At 39.3% G+C, this 15,525-nt stretch overlaps 1 protein-coding gene across 3 annotated transcripts; it reads left to right on the top strand.

The window, feature by feature from the left end:
* The first annotated feature begins 446 nt into the window (after nt 1-446).
* clcn7 (chloride channel 7) lies at nt 447-15,294 on the top strand. Of its 3 annotated transcripts, none has more exons than XM_030408068.1 (25): nt 447-691; nt 1,731-1,781; nt 3,599-3,664; nt 4,190-4,255; nt 4,343-4,475; nt 5,241-5,350; nt 5,898-5,978; nt 6,078-6,140; nt 6,319-6,402; nt 6,504-6,597; nt 8,146-8,210; nt 8,354-8,470; nt 8,555-8,609; nt 8,743-8,803; nt 10,102-10,243; nt 10,829-10,922; nt 11,012-11,184; nt 11,472-11,523; nt 11,729-11,856; nt 12,293-12,378; nt 12,591-12,723; nt 13,021-13,080; nt 13,198-13,374; nt 13,568-13,648; nt 13,811-15,294. In XM_030408068.1, exons 1-25 carry the CDS (start codon nt 578-580, stop codon nt 13,895-13,897), a joined length of 2,373 nt encoding a protein of 790 aa, XP_030263928.1. In that variant the 5' UTR covers nt 447-577; the 3' UTR covers nt 13,898-15,294. The 3 variants fall into 3 exon arrangements, with proteins under 3 accessions (XP_030263928.1, XP_030263927.1, XP_030263929.1); XM_030408067.1 differs by having other exon boundaries at nt 1,704-1,781; XM_030408069.1 differs by lacking the exon at nt 1,731-1,781.
* Nucleotides 15,295-15,525: the final 231 nt, after the last annotated feature.

Here is a 15,525-nt window from a genome sequence, read left to right as displayed (position 1 = left end):
TATTTACATCACATTTCAAGATTTGACAGACAAAACATATGACAAACTTAGAAATTGGACTATTATATATTTAAACTACTCAACAGTAAATAAAATGAAGGCCTTCAAGTAAACATGCTAATTACAAATTAATGCAAGTGCAACAGTAATTATACTTGTATAGTGTTGTAATACTAACATTGCAAGAGGGCGTGTTTCTACCTTTACTTTAGACCATTTTTACATTGCTACTTTAGTTTATGTCAAGGATCTGCATATTTCCTCTTTCACTGTTGAACACAGGTAAAAAAACAAAAAACAAAAAACAAAAACAAAAAAACTGTTGAACATAGGCCTGTTGACTCGACGTCTTCGCGCTCATCTTCAGTTATCGGGCCAAACAATGTAAACTACATTACCCAGCATCCAACGCGCCAAACTGATATTTTTGGTCCTGCCCACGAGCCTTACTAAACGTCACGAGTTACAGGGCTGACCATGGGGACTTGAGGGAGAACAACAGTAGTAAGCTAGCAACAACTGCAATTCATGAAATAAATTTTGTGTCTCTTTGGGCGGCGAGCTAGCGGAGGCCACCATGGCTAACATCACGAAGAAAGTGTCGTGGTCAAGCCGAGCCGACGAGTCCGGGGCGACCGGGGAGGGGACACCGCTGCTCAACGGCTCCGAGCAGCCCCGACACTCCAGACAGGTACAGCTAGCATGTTAGCTACGTTAGCTTAACAGCTGTTTTGCACCGTTAAGAAGATGCTGTGTCATGTTTTATAAACCACTGTAAGGTTACGTTAAACGCTGCATGCGTCATGAATGCCTGTATTGAGTTTTAATGCACTGCCGCATACACAGCGTTCATTTTGGGGTGTGTTTTCATGTGTTATGGTATGTTTTTGCAGTTGCAGCTTGGTTTGGGACGGCATGAAAGTAATTAACTTAGCTTTCATGTAATTACTTACAGGATGCACGCAGTTGGATTCAGTCAACTAGAAATATCTACAAAAGTAATCAGATTAGTGAGAGTTTTGACAAGCCAGTCTTTTCAGTGGCTTGTTACTTGGGCCATTCACTGGCTGATCTGATACTGGAAGAGGCAGTCTGATGGACACATTCATTATCATGGAAGACTTAACCTGACTTAAGTCATTAGCTTTAAGGATGATTTAATTTGTGTTACATAGAGTTACAGGTCATCTGTGCCTGTTGTAGATAGTATTTTGATCCTGTACATGTTTACTTTCATTATGTTAGAGGGCAACTTAGTCTCAAAAGTCAATATCAAAGTGTGATAATGTTCTGTGATATTTGACCAGCTCTCTTTAGATTAAACAAAGTCACCTGCCGAACTAATATAGAAACACGGGGAAATCCAACTTCTGTCTTCCTCTAACGCTGTCACCAGGACTCAGCAGCTACTTCCTGCACCATCAGGACCATAGATGGCATTAAACTATTTACACTTCTTTTGTTAATGTATTTAAGCAGTAGGTAGATATTTACATGTATACTTTATTTTCTTCCCTCAAATATAAGTAAACAAATAGAACCTGAGTAGGGCCTTGTTGTATTCAGTGATGATCAGACAAGTGTTTTATCATACATGCTGTGTTAGTTCCGTCGGATAAAAACATCTCTGTCAAGTGAAAACATCAGCCTGTAAATTGCTACACTTAGCCATCTATATTTGTTGCTGTGTGTGATGTCTGTAGCTGTCTGAAGGACGCAGTATATTTCAGATAGGCAGACTCAGCACGGTGGATTTGGAGGAGGAGATTACGTCAGAAGAGGTAAAGTCCGAACTCGAAGCGTCATAGCACTTGTTCTCTTTGTGTCTGTCGCTCCTGTTGATCATCACTCCATCAAGACTTTTAGTGGGATTTCTCTTAGACTCCTTAAGTGAAGTTTATCCACTATAATAGTAAAACCCCAGTGATTTACAACAAAATCAATGCGAACAAGCCTGTCACCATGATAACGTGATCAACTTACATACATCGTACAAATCTTCTTGAGGATATCTTGCAGACTTCTTAAGGCATGTACATGACCTCGATCATATTTGCTGACCTCAGTATTAACCACTGTGTTTGCATGTGAGTTTGAATAACAATTTGAACACCGTTAGCCAACTTGACGCTGGAATAACGTGCAGGGTTTTCCCTACAATTAAGATATCAAAGTTCATTGCTCTAGGAAAGGCTGTGCTTACGTCATTATGCTGTTACATTATCATTATATCAGTCGCACACAGTAAAACAGTCTTGAAATGATAAGGATTATTTCTGGGACAATATATTGTCCAACAGAAAGTAGTTATTATGACAGCCCTAAATGAGAGGCGATTTCTTAAAATTATATACATCATCAATGTGTATCTAGGTGGCATTTACTATTGACTTAATGTGATTTAATCACACACACAGACTGAGTTTGTGTCCAAATGTTTTGGATGCAGCCTGAGATAAATATGAGAGTGCAGACAGTATTTAATTTAATACCAGTTGCTCCCCTTTAAAGCCCAATATAGGAAATTTGTCACAGAAATCACCCGCTGAAAGGCCAAATCAGCAGAGTGACGGTTGACTCATCTAGTCTGCAGAAGAGTCACGTGCTTGGAAACTGTCTGACTGTTCCGCCGTGATGCATTGCAAATGGATAATTGATGCAGACCATGTGATTGATAATGTGCTCAAACCATTCAGTATTTTCAGAAACTGATCCAACACACTGGTTGCTGATGGAAAAAAGAACATTTAAGATAAAGTACAGAACAACAGGGCAGTTAGGCAATTCCGTATCAGAAACTTCTTGCTGTAATCTTGAAACCAACAAAGTGGAAACGTGTTTGAGTTAGCTCACACCAGAGTCAGGTTTGGTCAGGCCAGTAAATAAAAGCCAGTATAGGGCTATAACTGAAGACAGCAGATCTGTGTCCCTCCGTGACAAAAACCATCGGATTCAGCTGATGGGAATGTGATGCCATGCATGTGATGTGCTTGATTGTTGTATGCTGTAAACAAAAGTTTATTTCTCATACAGAGTTCTGTTCTGTCTATGTGAATGTCAGTTATCTCATTTAGTTGCTTGATTCGTTGCTGATTATACGGCTGTACAGACGGACCACTTAACACTGCATGAATATATGAAAAGGAATGCCTTTGAATTGCCTGTAGTTGCTTGTTTGTATGTCAGAATGCACTCTTCTGCACTAGTGTTTCCTTCGACCATAAATAAAGTCTACATTGACAAGAATTTCCTCTTACTTAGCTTTGATTATTTCATGCTAAATGTTCTGGAGGAAACACTGGTGCATCTGTTTTTTCACAGTCACTGCATCTTCGATCTGCCTCATTTATTACTGTGCTCCAGTATCTAAGTTAGATCAAATCTGTCAAAACAATCCTCTGATGTAGAAAAATGGCTTCTTTATGTCGTTTCAAATGCTTGTAAATTACTTTTGTTTCCAAAGTGTGTGATTTCTTCTGATGTCAGTAGCTCCGTTCCCAGCTGAATACAGTCCCTCACATGATTTAGCCGGTCAGAGGTTGTACTGTAGGTCATAGTTGGTGTGGTGACCTCTGTTTTTCTGTGTTTTCCCATGCAGGACTCTCTTAGGGGGCGGCCTAAAGAGATCCCCCACAATGAGAAGCTGCTGTCACTTAAATTTGAGGTAAAACAACCCGCTTGCAAAACAGAATGCTGATTATTAGATGACTGTTCAAACCCTGGTTTACATTCAGCAACACTATGATGTAGCCTAATTTTAGCCTCCAAGTGTGCCTTTCATTTTGGAAACTTAACTACTTTTTTGGCATGTCGGATTTTAAAAGTGACTCATGTTGCCAAATGATAATAGAATAAGTGAATTGATTCCATAACACTTGTATAGAAACTCTGCACTCGAGGTCATGAATCTCAATAGAGGAGTGCAAAAAAGAAGGAGAAAATAATCTTATAATAATCTTCTTAAACTGGCTGGTAACTAGAAACAGTTGATAAAATCAGCTTTGTGTTAACATGTTTTTGTATTGATATGAAGTTGTTGACATTGATCTAAAGATTTATATGCACACACAGACAGTTGTGTCACATTATCGAGATCTTTGTTTGAAGAATAGAAAGTAGACATCATCACCTTTACCTGTTTTTTTTTTCATTTATTTTACTTATTTTTTTTCTGTGTGTCTTATTCCAGAGTCTGGACTATGATAACATTGAGAACCAGCTGTTTCTTGAGGAGGAGAGGAGAATGAGTTATATGGTAAGTGGTAAGTTTCATGTGTTTATATAAATGCATGCATTTTCCTTCTTTTCATATCTCCTGTATCTCTTCATACTATATCTTTAGGGTTTCCGGTGTCTGGAGATCAGCCGCTGGGTGGTCTGTGGTCTGATTGGCTTTCTGACTGGCCTCATTGCCTGTTTCATCGACATTGCGGTGGAGGAACTGGCTGGGTTTAAATACCAAGTGGTCAAAGAGAGTATCCTGGAGATATGACCTTCACCTTTTGCAGAGTTTTTGGTGTTGTACTGAACGCCTGATTCCTACAACAATTAAATTCTTAATTTTAATTTAATTATTTAATTCTTAAGCAATATTCTAACATCTAAAAGTTCCCATTTCATCCTCATTTTCAGGTTCATAATTTTATTTGAATTTTTACATGCTTTAATTAAAAACCAAACCCACAATTTCCCTCATGCTGTCAGCGACACTAATATTCATCCTCTGCCTGAACACTACATTTTAGTGCCTGTCTCTTAAAGGCCCCCTTCCCAGCAAGCCCAGTCTGCTGTCACTGATCAGCACATTTTCGCTTGGCTGTGGTCACACAGTTGTGACATCATAACCCTACTAAAGTCCTAATAGGCAGCTTATGAAAAATGGGCTCAGCGCATTACTCTGTGGATTGAGGATTTTGATACTTTCACAGCATTTATACAGCACCTAGACCTGCTTTATAATCAAAGAAGATGTGCAAATCTCCCTTTTTTTTTTACTTTAACTTAAAAAATATGTTCTCTTTAATCCGTCTAGCTGTTGCAGAAAAGAGTTATGTTCTAATCATAAATATTGTCCAAATAATCACACTTAGTATTAGTGTCTTCATCCTGCCAGCCATTTGTTGTTGATAAGAGCTACTGAAACATCATAAGTGACCGCAACAGTGTGACCCTGTTTGGCAAATTTCAGCCATGTGATATGAGGACCCTCAGGTCTTTCCTTGACCTCTGACCCTTCACAGACATAGAGAAGTTTACAGAGGTGGGTGGCCTGTCGATCTCTCTCATCCTCTGGGCGGTCCTCAACTCTGCCATTGTCATGATTGGGGCCATCATTGTTGCATTTTTTGAGGTAAGACTGGAGAGGAAATAATGTGACATCTTGGGAATTATGACTGTCTGTTTTGGAGGCCCAATTTCTGTCTTAATTTCAGTTCCTCTGTTGTGTGTTCTTTCAGCCTGTAGGACAGGATTTAGAAGAAGTGTGTCATCAAAGTCATAAAAGTGTTAACAAGCCATTCAAATAGATGTGGAAGTGAAAACTAATGGGACAAAAGCAGTGTGTAATACGGAACATTTGTAAAGATGGATCTGCTTCTCTGTTCGTGCCACTCTGGTTAGCCAAAGTGTTTTGCCGGGGCAGCTGTGGTTTATTAAGTTTCCTTTGCAACAAGACTGATTAGAGAAGTGTTTAAGTGTGTCTTTTTTCCCACATGTCAGCTGCTTATGCCATTTTATTTGACAATCAGTCAGTGAATGTTTTTTAGTTTCATTATGAATATGTTAACACCATAATTCTCTAATCACTTCCTAAGATATTACTCCTGTTATTATAAATACTGTAAGGTCTGTGTATTTTTACTTTAACCCCCAATGTCCTCCTCCTTTGTCTCATCCAGCCCATAGCCGCAGGTAGTGGTATTCCTCAGATAAAATGTTACCTGAATGGAGTCAAGATTCCCCGGGTAGTACGACTCAAGGTACAGACGCATATAACACACAAGTAAATGGATGTGATTGAACCACTTTTGAACAGGAAGGACTTTCATAACCTGAAGTTGCTTGTTTATCCTTCACAGACACTGGTGGTGAAAGTGTGTGGTGTAATATGCTCAGTGGTGGGAGGTCTTGCTGTCGGAAAGGTAAACTGAAACTCACACCGACTGTACCAATATACAAACCTCCTCATTTATAGACCACATGCAAATAGTTGGGATTTACAATTGTTAAACATAATTTTCATTCTTTGTATGTAACTGCCAAGTCTTGCCATGGACACCCTCTCATAGCTGACTTCTGGTTTACCTGCAATCCCTTTAGGAAGGTCCCATGATTCACTCTGGTGCTGTTGTAGCTGCAGGAGTGTCCCAGGGCAGGAGCACCTCCTTAAAGAGAGACTTCAAGGTCAGTGTGTATAGTGAATTTCTCTCTCGATTATGTGTGTGATGCCTCTCAAGTCTGTTTGAAAGATATATAACAAGTAATAAGTTTATGTTTGCTTCTAGATCTTTGAATACTTCCGGAGGGACACAGAAAAAAGGGACTTTGTGTCTGCAGGAGCTGCTGCCGGAGTCTCAGCTGCCTTCGGAGCACCAGTCGGTAAAAACCTCAGAAACCACACAAGTAGAGTATACACATGCACTTTGTTAACAATGTGCCTTAGTTGTGCAGGCAGTTTAGCTGCTATAAAGCCAATATGGCTATATGCCCAAACTAAAGACAAAAAAACCTGTGTGGAAACTCTCAAAAGCGTGTGTTCTCCAAGGAATAGGATTTGCGATGTACTGTCAATCTGCAGTTTTATGGTGACGATTGATGATGGCACGATTGCGCGAACTGTTTGAAAATACAGACCAGGAATATGAGAACAAAATAAAACTGTACTTCCTTCCTGTACTTACAAAAAGACCAGTTGACAGACCAGTGCAATGTCTGTGTCGGCATTAAATTAATTTTCCTCATATTTTAAGTTCTTTTGCTCAATATTATCATTGGAAATGATTGTAAAACTGTTAGGAAGTACTGAAAATGTGATATGATAAAAACAGTTCTGCATGTCTAAAGTAATGGTTCCGAAGGTTATATAACACTGTTCCTACTGTGTCAAATGTACATACATTTGTCAGCTGTGGGTTAGGGTAAGGGTAGTGGTATATAACTGTCCACATGAATATGTACAATTGACTTAATTAATAGTTTGACTATGTTGAGAATATTATGCGGCGGACAGCCAAACATCTACCTTTGTATGATTAGGCAATACCATGTGGTGAAGCAGTAGGTTGTACTTGCATTAAGAAGTTTTTGATGATTGTGTGCTGAGCAAGTTGAACCACATCTGAAAATTCATTCTGCGAAAAGGCTGCAGTGCAAGCAGAGGTCAGGCTCATATAATAGGCTAGGCCATGTTAACCTTGCCAAACGAGCTTTAATTTCCTGCAGGCACTGTGGATGCAGCACAAGCTGGCCAAGCTCAAAAGACTGCCTCTGCAATGAGTCTTTACAAATGCTTCACAAATAAAGAAACAGCCAAAAGAGTTCATAATGAATAGAAGGATGTGTTTATCTTTATTAGTTAATGTTGGTTGACTGAGCTGCACAGTGAAGTTTTTTTTCTTCCAGTCTACAAAAACTAAAGGCAGCACATGTGAACATTTAAGATGGACTATTTTTTTGCATGTTACTTAATGCATGAATCAGTCAACGCATGTTAAATCTGACACATTTGACCACGCAGTCTGCTAGTCTGTGTGCATTAAGAAATGACAAAAGTGTGTCTTGATGAAGAATAAATGTCTTAATCAATCTGGGTAGACTGCCCAGGTATAGCCTATGTATGGGAAATGCTGCTGTAGGGAAAACGCTGCCTCATGCCCTGCAGACGTGTTCACCAGTAGCATGGAAATGCTTTACAAGCAGTGTCTGCTTGCAGTTTAACTTATGTAACCCAGTAAATGTTCAACTCCAATTGTGCACTAATCAATTAACATGCCGGGAGGATGTCATGTGATGGTACCATCTAACCTGGCATCCATTTCAAATCAGCACATTATAGAATGGATGCTCATCATCAGACAAGTGGAGTAAATGATTATGTAGTTAAAATGCTGCTTTGGTTTGTTGACTGTTGGTCTCTTTGTTTGACAGGTGGTGTTCTGTTCTCTCTCGAGGAGGGAGCTTCTTTCTGGAACCAGATGCTGACATGGAGGATAGTAAGTCACAGTGTCTTATGTGCATCTGGATCATAATTACATTATTAATGATCATGTAGTGTTGTCAAGGTGCTTGTATTGAGGCAAATGTTGTCACTCCTAATACATTCATCATCCTCCCTGTTTTCTGTCTCTGTGTGCAGTTCTTTGCCTCCATGATCTCTACATTCACCCTGAACTTCTTCCTCAGTATCTATCACAACAAAACAGGAGACCTTTCCAGCCCTGGTCTCATCAACTTTGGACGCTTTGAGAGTGATGTGAGAAACACATACATTTTTTTTAATGTGTTGTTTGTTAGTCAGTGTAATAGCTGACATGATGTTACTTGTACACTTTTTCAGAGTGTGGCTTATAACCTCTATGAGATTCCCTTGTTCATCGCTATGGGAGCTATAGGTAAAAGTTATTTTATTCTATTCTTCACCAGGTGCACTTGAATCAAGAATAACTGCGCCATTTTTTTCACGTTTTAAACATGACAGCCCCTCTATGTGTATGTTTCTAAGTTTTTCATCTTCCTCCTCTGCAGGTGGATTACTGGGAGCTTTGTTCAACGTTCTCAACTACTGGCTGACCATCTTCAGGATCAGGTTAGGCTTAAGAAGGCATGACATGCTTACATGTACAAAACAAATTGTCATCATCTTCAGGAAAAATGTTGCAATCAAGAGATAGATGACATTTCAGTTGCTTTTGTACATGCAGTATGCCAAGAAACGCGACACATTTTAGCACGAAGGCTTTGCTGTTGTCTGTCAGAGATGGGGTTGGGTGTAGGACGAGGAAGTTTTCAGCTAAGTGCTTTAAAGAGCTTCTCAGGATCAAAGCATCTTGTGCTTAAAAATAGTCACAAAGTCAGAACAGGTATGATCACTGGGGGACCGACTGACTGATATGGGAGGAGACTTCTGCTAAGATATTTGCTGTTCCTGCTTCCTTGTCAGGAGCTGGATGGTACATACAGTACAGAAAATTATGACTAAAATGTATATTTGCCAGGGTGTTGGTTTGCATTGAAATGTATGAGAGTGGCCAGTTTCAGTCAGAATGGATATTTAAGTGCGACTTAGAGTAACACTTAAGAGGTAAAGGTACCCACAAGGAATAAAAACTTAAAGGTTTAAAAATATAGACCCAGGCTTGTCATGAAGATGTACAAAGTGTTACCATTAGTTCAAAAAGTTGAAAATTCAACTTTGTTCAAATTCAGATTTAACAAAGAATTAATATGGTTTAAGTAAGTACTTATGTAAGTAGCCATAATTTGCCAATATCAGAATGAATGTTTACAAGATAATGTGATAGTTATTATTAATAAATGAACTAGTCATCTTGATAGGAACTGGGTTGCATTAATATGTAAATGTTGAGTAGGATGCATGCAAAGCCTGGGTTCAAAGAATTGTAATTGTAAAAGGAAAAAAACACATTCCACTGTTAGATTTATAAGGTGTTTGTGTTACATCAGTCAGCATAAATGGCAGGAAATAAAATATTCTGATCTCTGGCATTTATTAAAACATTTCAGGAGATCAGCTGATGCTGTAGGCGCTTTTGAAGATGTATGCGCAGTTTATCATATTCTGTACCTGTCTGGGCAGCTTCCAAAAATATCCACCGTCACAATCACTGTGAGCGATGAAGTCTTGAGCCCACTTGACATTTGCAGCCACAACGCCCAAAGGCAAAAAATGGCAGAGCTGGCAGTAAAGCTTTGTTTTCCACTCAGCTGTTTTTATTGCACCCAATGTTGCCTCGTCACCTGGGAAAGTCCACATTGAGGCTGACAGTACATCAACATTTTGGAAGTTTCAGATTCATTAAAACCATTATATGTAGGACTTCAGATTTCCCCTGTGTGTGTGTCTGTGCGTGCGTGGGTGTACAGGTATGTTCATCGCCCTTGTCTGCAAGTGATGGAGGCCATGTTGGTAGCTGCAGTGACAGCAACAGTGTCATTCACCATGATATACTTCTCTAATGACTGTCAGCCTCTGGGGCCGGAGCACACTGAGGAGTACCCACTGCAGGTACTTACTTTTGTCATTCTTAGTCTCCATAGAATGAATCCTACTGATCCTGTGCTGCCATAATGCTCATATTTGTGAGTGAATGGCTCAACAATTATTGAGTGATTGCTACGAAATTTGGTCGTTCATGCTCCCCATAGGATGAACTGTAATAACTTAGATTATTCTTCTGGCACACCATCAGGTCTAAACACTCCCATCAGCCTCAGTGTTTGGTGCTAATCAGCAAATGATGGCATGCTAATGTGCTAAAGTAAGATGGTGAACGTGTTAAGTATATATAATGTTTACCATCAGAGTGTTGTCATTTTGAACATGTTAGCATGCTTGTTTACCATTAGCTAAACAGCACTACTGTACAACATTACAGCTGCTAGCTCAGCTGTAGTGTCAATTCAATTCAATTCAAGTGGCTTTATTGGCATGACTGTATACAATACAATGTTGCCAAAGCATCTTAATACAAGTTATAACGGTAATAATAAACATAAATAGACAAAATCTCTCTCTCTCTCTCTCTCTCTCTCTCTCTCTCTCTCTCTCTCTCTCTCTCTCTCTCTCTCTCTCTCTCTCTCTCTCTCTCAGTTGTTCTGTGCAGATGGGGAGTATAACTCCATGGCAACGGCCTTCTTCAACACTCCTGAGAGAAGTGTTCGTAGTCTCTTCCATAACCAGCCTGGTAAAGCTGTTCATTTGCTAAAATAAGTCTTCACAAGAATTCTTTCAAATGATCACCTTATTCACCTCTCATTCCTCTCTGTCTTAAAGATACCTACAATCCCTTAACGCTGGGTTTGTTCACCCTGACTTATTTCTTCCTTGCGTGTTGGACCTACGGCCTGGCGGTGTCTGCCGGAGTCTTCATCCCATCACTGCTAATAGGAGCAGCTTGGGGAAGACTGTTTGGACGACTGCTGGCCGCCATCACCTCCAGTGGCTCGGTTAGTGTCTGATTCTTTTGCTTCACTCTGTGCAGCAAGACAACAACTTTCATCTCCTGTTCCCTTGATAGGAATAAAAAAACCCTCATGCCTGTGTGATTTTCTTAAAACCACATTTCCCATTGCAGTTCCACTTTCTCAGTGTTAAGAATACCAACATTTAACCAAAAATGTATTTGTGGAAGTGGAGAGATTGTGTGAAAGTCTTACTCTTAAACTAAACTAATATACCAGGTGTTATGACTCACTGTTTGACTTTGCTGTGAGTTTGTTTTTGTTTTTTTCAGATCTGGGCTGACCCAGGGAAGTATGCCTTGATTGGAGCTGCAGCTCAGTTGGGTGAGTAATGTTAATCCTCACATCGTTGGTGTTTTAGTTTTTAGTGCTTAACAGGAAATAAAAAATGGACAATGTTGTTATGACCAATCACAGTGATTCTCAGCAGTTTTTCAAATAATCCATATTTACACATCTATTCCGTTAGATACTCTGTAAAATGAAATATGAAAGTATAGTATCTGTAATGCTTCACTGCCTTCCACAGGTGGCATTGTGAGGATGACTCTCAGTTTGACCGTCATCATGGTGGAGGCTACTGGAAATGTCACATACGGCCTTCCCATCATGCTCGTTCTCATGACAGCCAAGATAGTCGGAGACTACTTTGTAGAGGTGAGTATAGAAGTACAGACAACACAATGTTACCTCCCTATGTGTTACATCAGTTGATCCTTATAAATCCATATTATAGTATCCGTAAGCTCAGAATTCAAACTCAGGCAAGTTTAGAGGACAGTATAGAGACACAAACACAATGTTGTTGTGTCCCAAATCCTAACACAAAATTATCTGCAGGTTTTGACTATGTAACACATTTACAGTAAAAAATCCAAAAAAACCCAACAACATTTACCATTCAAAATATAATTTTTGTTTTTTTGTTTAACTTCAGCATGGAATTTACATATTAAAGTAGTGTAATTTCCTGCAGGTACAAAGCAGTTAGGTATGTTGGTCTCTTGGTATAGTACATAGATAGTGCATATGGTATACAGTTATGATGTTGAATGGGATTGGGACACAGACAGACCTGTCTGCTCTGCTTCAGGGTCTGTATGACATCCACATCAAGCTGCAGAGTGTCCCCTTCCTGCACTGGGAGGCTCCTGCTACCTCCCACTGGCTGACCGCCAGGTAAGGTCCTTCCTGTTTGTTAATGGTTGAGTTAGAGCCTTTCTGAATGGATGGTTGTTAAATTCTTCTCAAAACATTCAAAGACATGGTGGTGTAGTGTTTTATTTGTTCAGTGTTATTGTGAAACAAGAATTCCCTCTTTTAAAGAATTTGGTCAACTATGACTTTAGATTTCTTACTCTGCTTTTTCTCCCCTCATTCTTTACATCCAGGGAGGTGATGAGTTCTCCGGTCACCTGTCTGAACAGGATCGAAAAAGTAGGAACCATCGTGGACACCCTCAGCAACACATCCACCAATCACAACGGCTTCCCAGTTGTCGTGCAGGTCACTGGTAGTGATGAGGTACTGTTTAATGGATTGGGTTCTTTCTTTGAATGGGTTTTTTTTTGGTGGTTAGGGCAATTCATGACAAATAAATCTACCATGTACCTTGTAACTGACTTGAATAATTAAAATGATACACAATACACTACAAAAACTAACATAAAGCATGCGATTGCCTTTCGGGATGACTCCTCGCACAGAACATTATAATACTACCCGAAGGGATTTTACTTTGAGGTTAAGCTTCAATGTGGATAGAAGCAGTTTTTCTTTCATTTTTCACACTTTCCTTTCTTTTCCCCCTCCCCCTTTCAGCCAGCAAAGCTCTGCGGCCTCATCCTCCGCTCTCAGCTGATTGTTCTCCTCAAGCACAAGGTAACATCAGCAATAGGAAAAAGTGATGTCGAAATGCTGTCAGTATTGTCAGCTACATCACCGATGTGACAGCTGACATGGGATAGCTAAGTGTTCGTCCCTGCTCTGTTCTGGCAGGTGTTTGTGGAGTTGGCTCGGTCCCGGTTGACCCAGAGGAAACTCCAGCTGAAGGACTTCAGAGACGCCTATCCCCGCTTCCCTCCGATCCAGAGCATCCACGTCTCCCAGGACGAGAGGGAGTGTATGATGGACCTCACTGAGTTCATGAACGCAACACCTTACACTGTACCACAGGTAACACAGACACAGTTGTCATTTTTTTTGGTACTGTTATTGTGGAATCATTCAAGCTAGTCTGTTTTTTTTCGTTGTTTGTGCTCCTGTCTTTTTTCTGTTTTTATTTATTTATACTGTTGATCTTTTTTTTTTTTTAGAGGTCAAAGTTGTTTAAATGAATGTAAAGTTGAAAGACGTGGTTTGTTTGCAGGAAACGTCTCTGCCTCGTGTGTTTAAGCTGTTCAGAGCGCTGGGACTCAGACACCTGGTGGTGGTTGATGATGAGAACAGGGTAAGAGTGCGTGTTTGTGTGTCTCTGTAATTTTATATTTTCATTTCCCTGTGTGCTTCTGAGCTGTTTATATATTGATCAAAGTCAAATGTATTGATCACACTAATGTTGCTGGATGTCACAGTGCTGAGGATGATTTTTTTGGGGTGTGACCCTCTGCAGGTGGTTGGACTGGTGACCAGGAAAGACTTGGCCAGATATCACCTTGGCAAACATGGACTGGAGGAACTTCAGCTGGCTCAGACATAGTGCACACACACACACACACACACACACACGCTGACACGAATCCATGAACTATGACCACCTGATGCCTCGTCAGCTGTGAACCACCAGCTATGCAGCCTCAAACGACACCATCAAAGGTCTCAGTCACTCTTCGATGCCAAAATGGTCACCATGACAGTGTAAGTTATTAACAAAAAATACTCATTTAAATTTCCAACTGTTGTTGGTTTTAAATTTTGAGGACAACAAAACTGACCTCTAACCTACAAATTGTACATCAGTGTTGTGCTGGGACTTAAAATGATACCATGACATTTTGAGACCTTGTTTACTTTGTTATGTTATGGGGTCAAATAAAGCCAGAATGACCTTTTCAAAATAAAATATCTTCTTTACCAGCTAGAAGAGAGGAGAAATCAGTTCTGTAAATCATGTGTTAATCTTATTCTGCTTCCCCATTGCTGCTTTAACAGTTAAATGTTACTTCCCTTGTGAAGTGATGTTACAATGATGCAGTGATACATTATTAATCAGTTATTAATTAAATTTTTACACAATTCAAATGGATGCATTTAATGTCTTGTTGTTGAACTAAACAAGACATTTCATTTGAGTGTTGAAGAATGGGTTTGTAATATCAACAACTTCACTGACTTTAATGTCTTTTTTGGCGTCATTAGAAAGCATAGTATTTTCCATTATTGTGTAGTTTTGCACTGAATGAATGCTGTTATTTATTGTTGATGTTGAAAACTTGTTTTAATATTAAGTGTGTGACATTGATTCCACATATCCCATAATTCAAGACACTTCCACAAGTGCAGTTTGAATAACGGAGAAGGGTATTTTTGAATCTTGCGTATGAGAGGGATTTGTTATTACATGGAGATACAGACTCTCCCTTCTCTCTTTCTGTCAGCTTTACTGAATATATATATTTATACTACTGTCAGTGGATCAGTGGATTGATACTCAAGAGGTACGAACATCATTTTTCACACACATTCAAATGTTTGCACTTTGACCTACTGCTGAAGAAAGTCTGTTTTTTGTCGACAAACACCCACAAGTGTCCCTCCTGAAGCGCTATATGAATGTAAACTGTTGTTTACCACCTTCTGTCTAAACCGATCAATTTAATCCTGCACAGTCAGGATACCACACAAAACACAGATACTCCGATTTAACTTTATTTTGTTTTTCTCAATTTGTAAATCTAACATTTCTTCAAGTATCAGTGTTATTTTTTTCTGCATTTCATTGGTTTTAACCTTTGACTTTTTTGTTCTCTCTTTTGTGGTCTTTGTTTTGTTGTACAGTTCTAGATGTGGAAATATAGACTATGCTCGATTTTATAACCACTGGATTATCCTTTTGCGAATTAATAAAGATGAAATTTATCTATGTTACATGATTAATTTGTCTGTTTGTCGCATGGTGTTGATAAACACTCATATCTATAAAGGTCTTCATTCAAGTGAATAGAGATGACATCAGAGAAATTTGTTTATCTTCATTAAAACATTTTCTGTGAACATTAAACACATTTCCCCTCAACAGATAGGAGTGGATAGCTTTCTCTGAGACTATAACTAAATGTCACAACTGTTCTATTTTAAAATAGCTGTAATGGGTTTATTAATACAAAA

This window comes from Sparus aurata, chromosome 23 (assembly GCF_900880675.1).
Source record: "Sparus aurata chromosome 23, fSpaAur1.1, whole genome shotgun sequence".
NCBI lineage: Eukaryota > Metazoa > Chordata > Actinopteri > Spariformes > Sparidae > Sparus > Sparus aurata.
Note: the sequence above shows the minus strand (reverse complement) of the source record. Positions and strands in the feature narration are given on the sequence as shown.

What these genes read in the sequence shown, in the direction of transcription:
- clcn7 (XM_030408067.1), top strand. Translation starts at nt 578, where the DNA reads ATGGCTAACATCACGAAGAAAGTGTCGTGGTCAAGCCGAGCCGACGAG. An exon ending in CTGACCATCTTCAGGATCAG is followed by an intron (nt 8,804 to 10,101) that starts GTTAGGCTTAAG and finishes GTGGGTGTACAG; the next exon opens with GTATGTTCATCGCCCTTGTC. An exon ending in TCTCTTCCATAACCAGCCTG is followed by an intron (nt 10,923 to 11,011) that starts GTAAAGCTGTTC and finishes TCTGTCTTAAAG; the next exon opens with ATACCTACAATCCCTTAACG.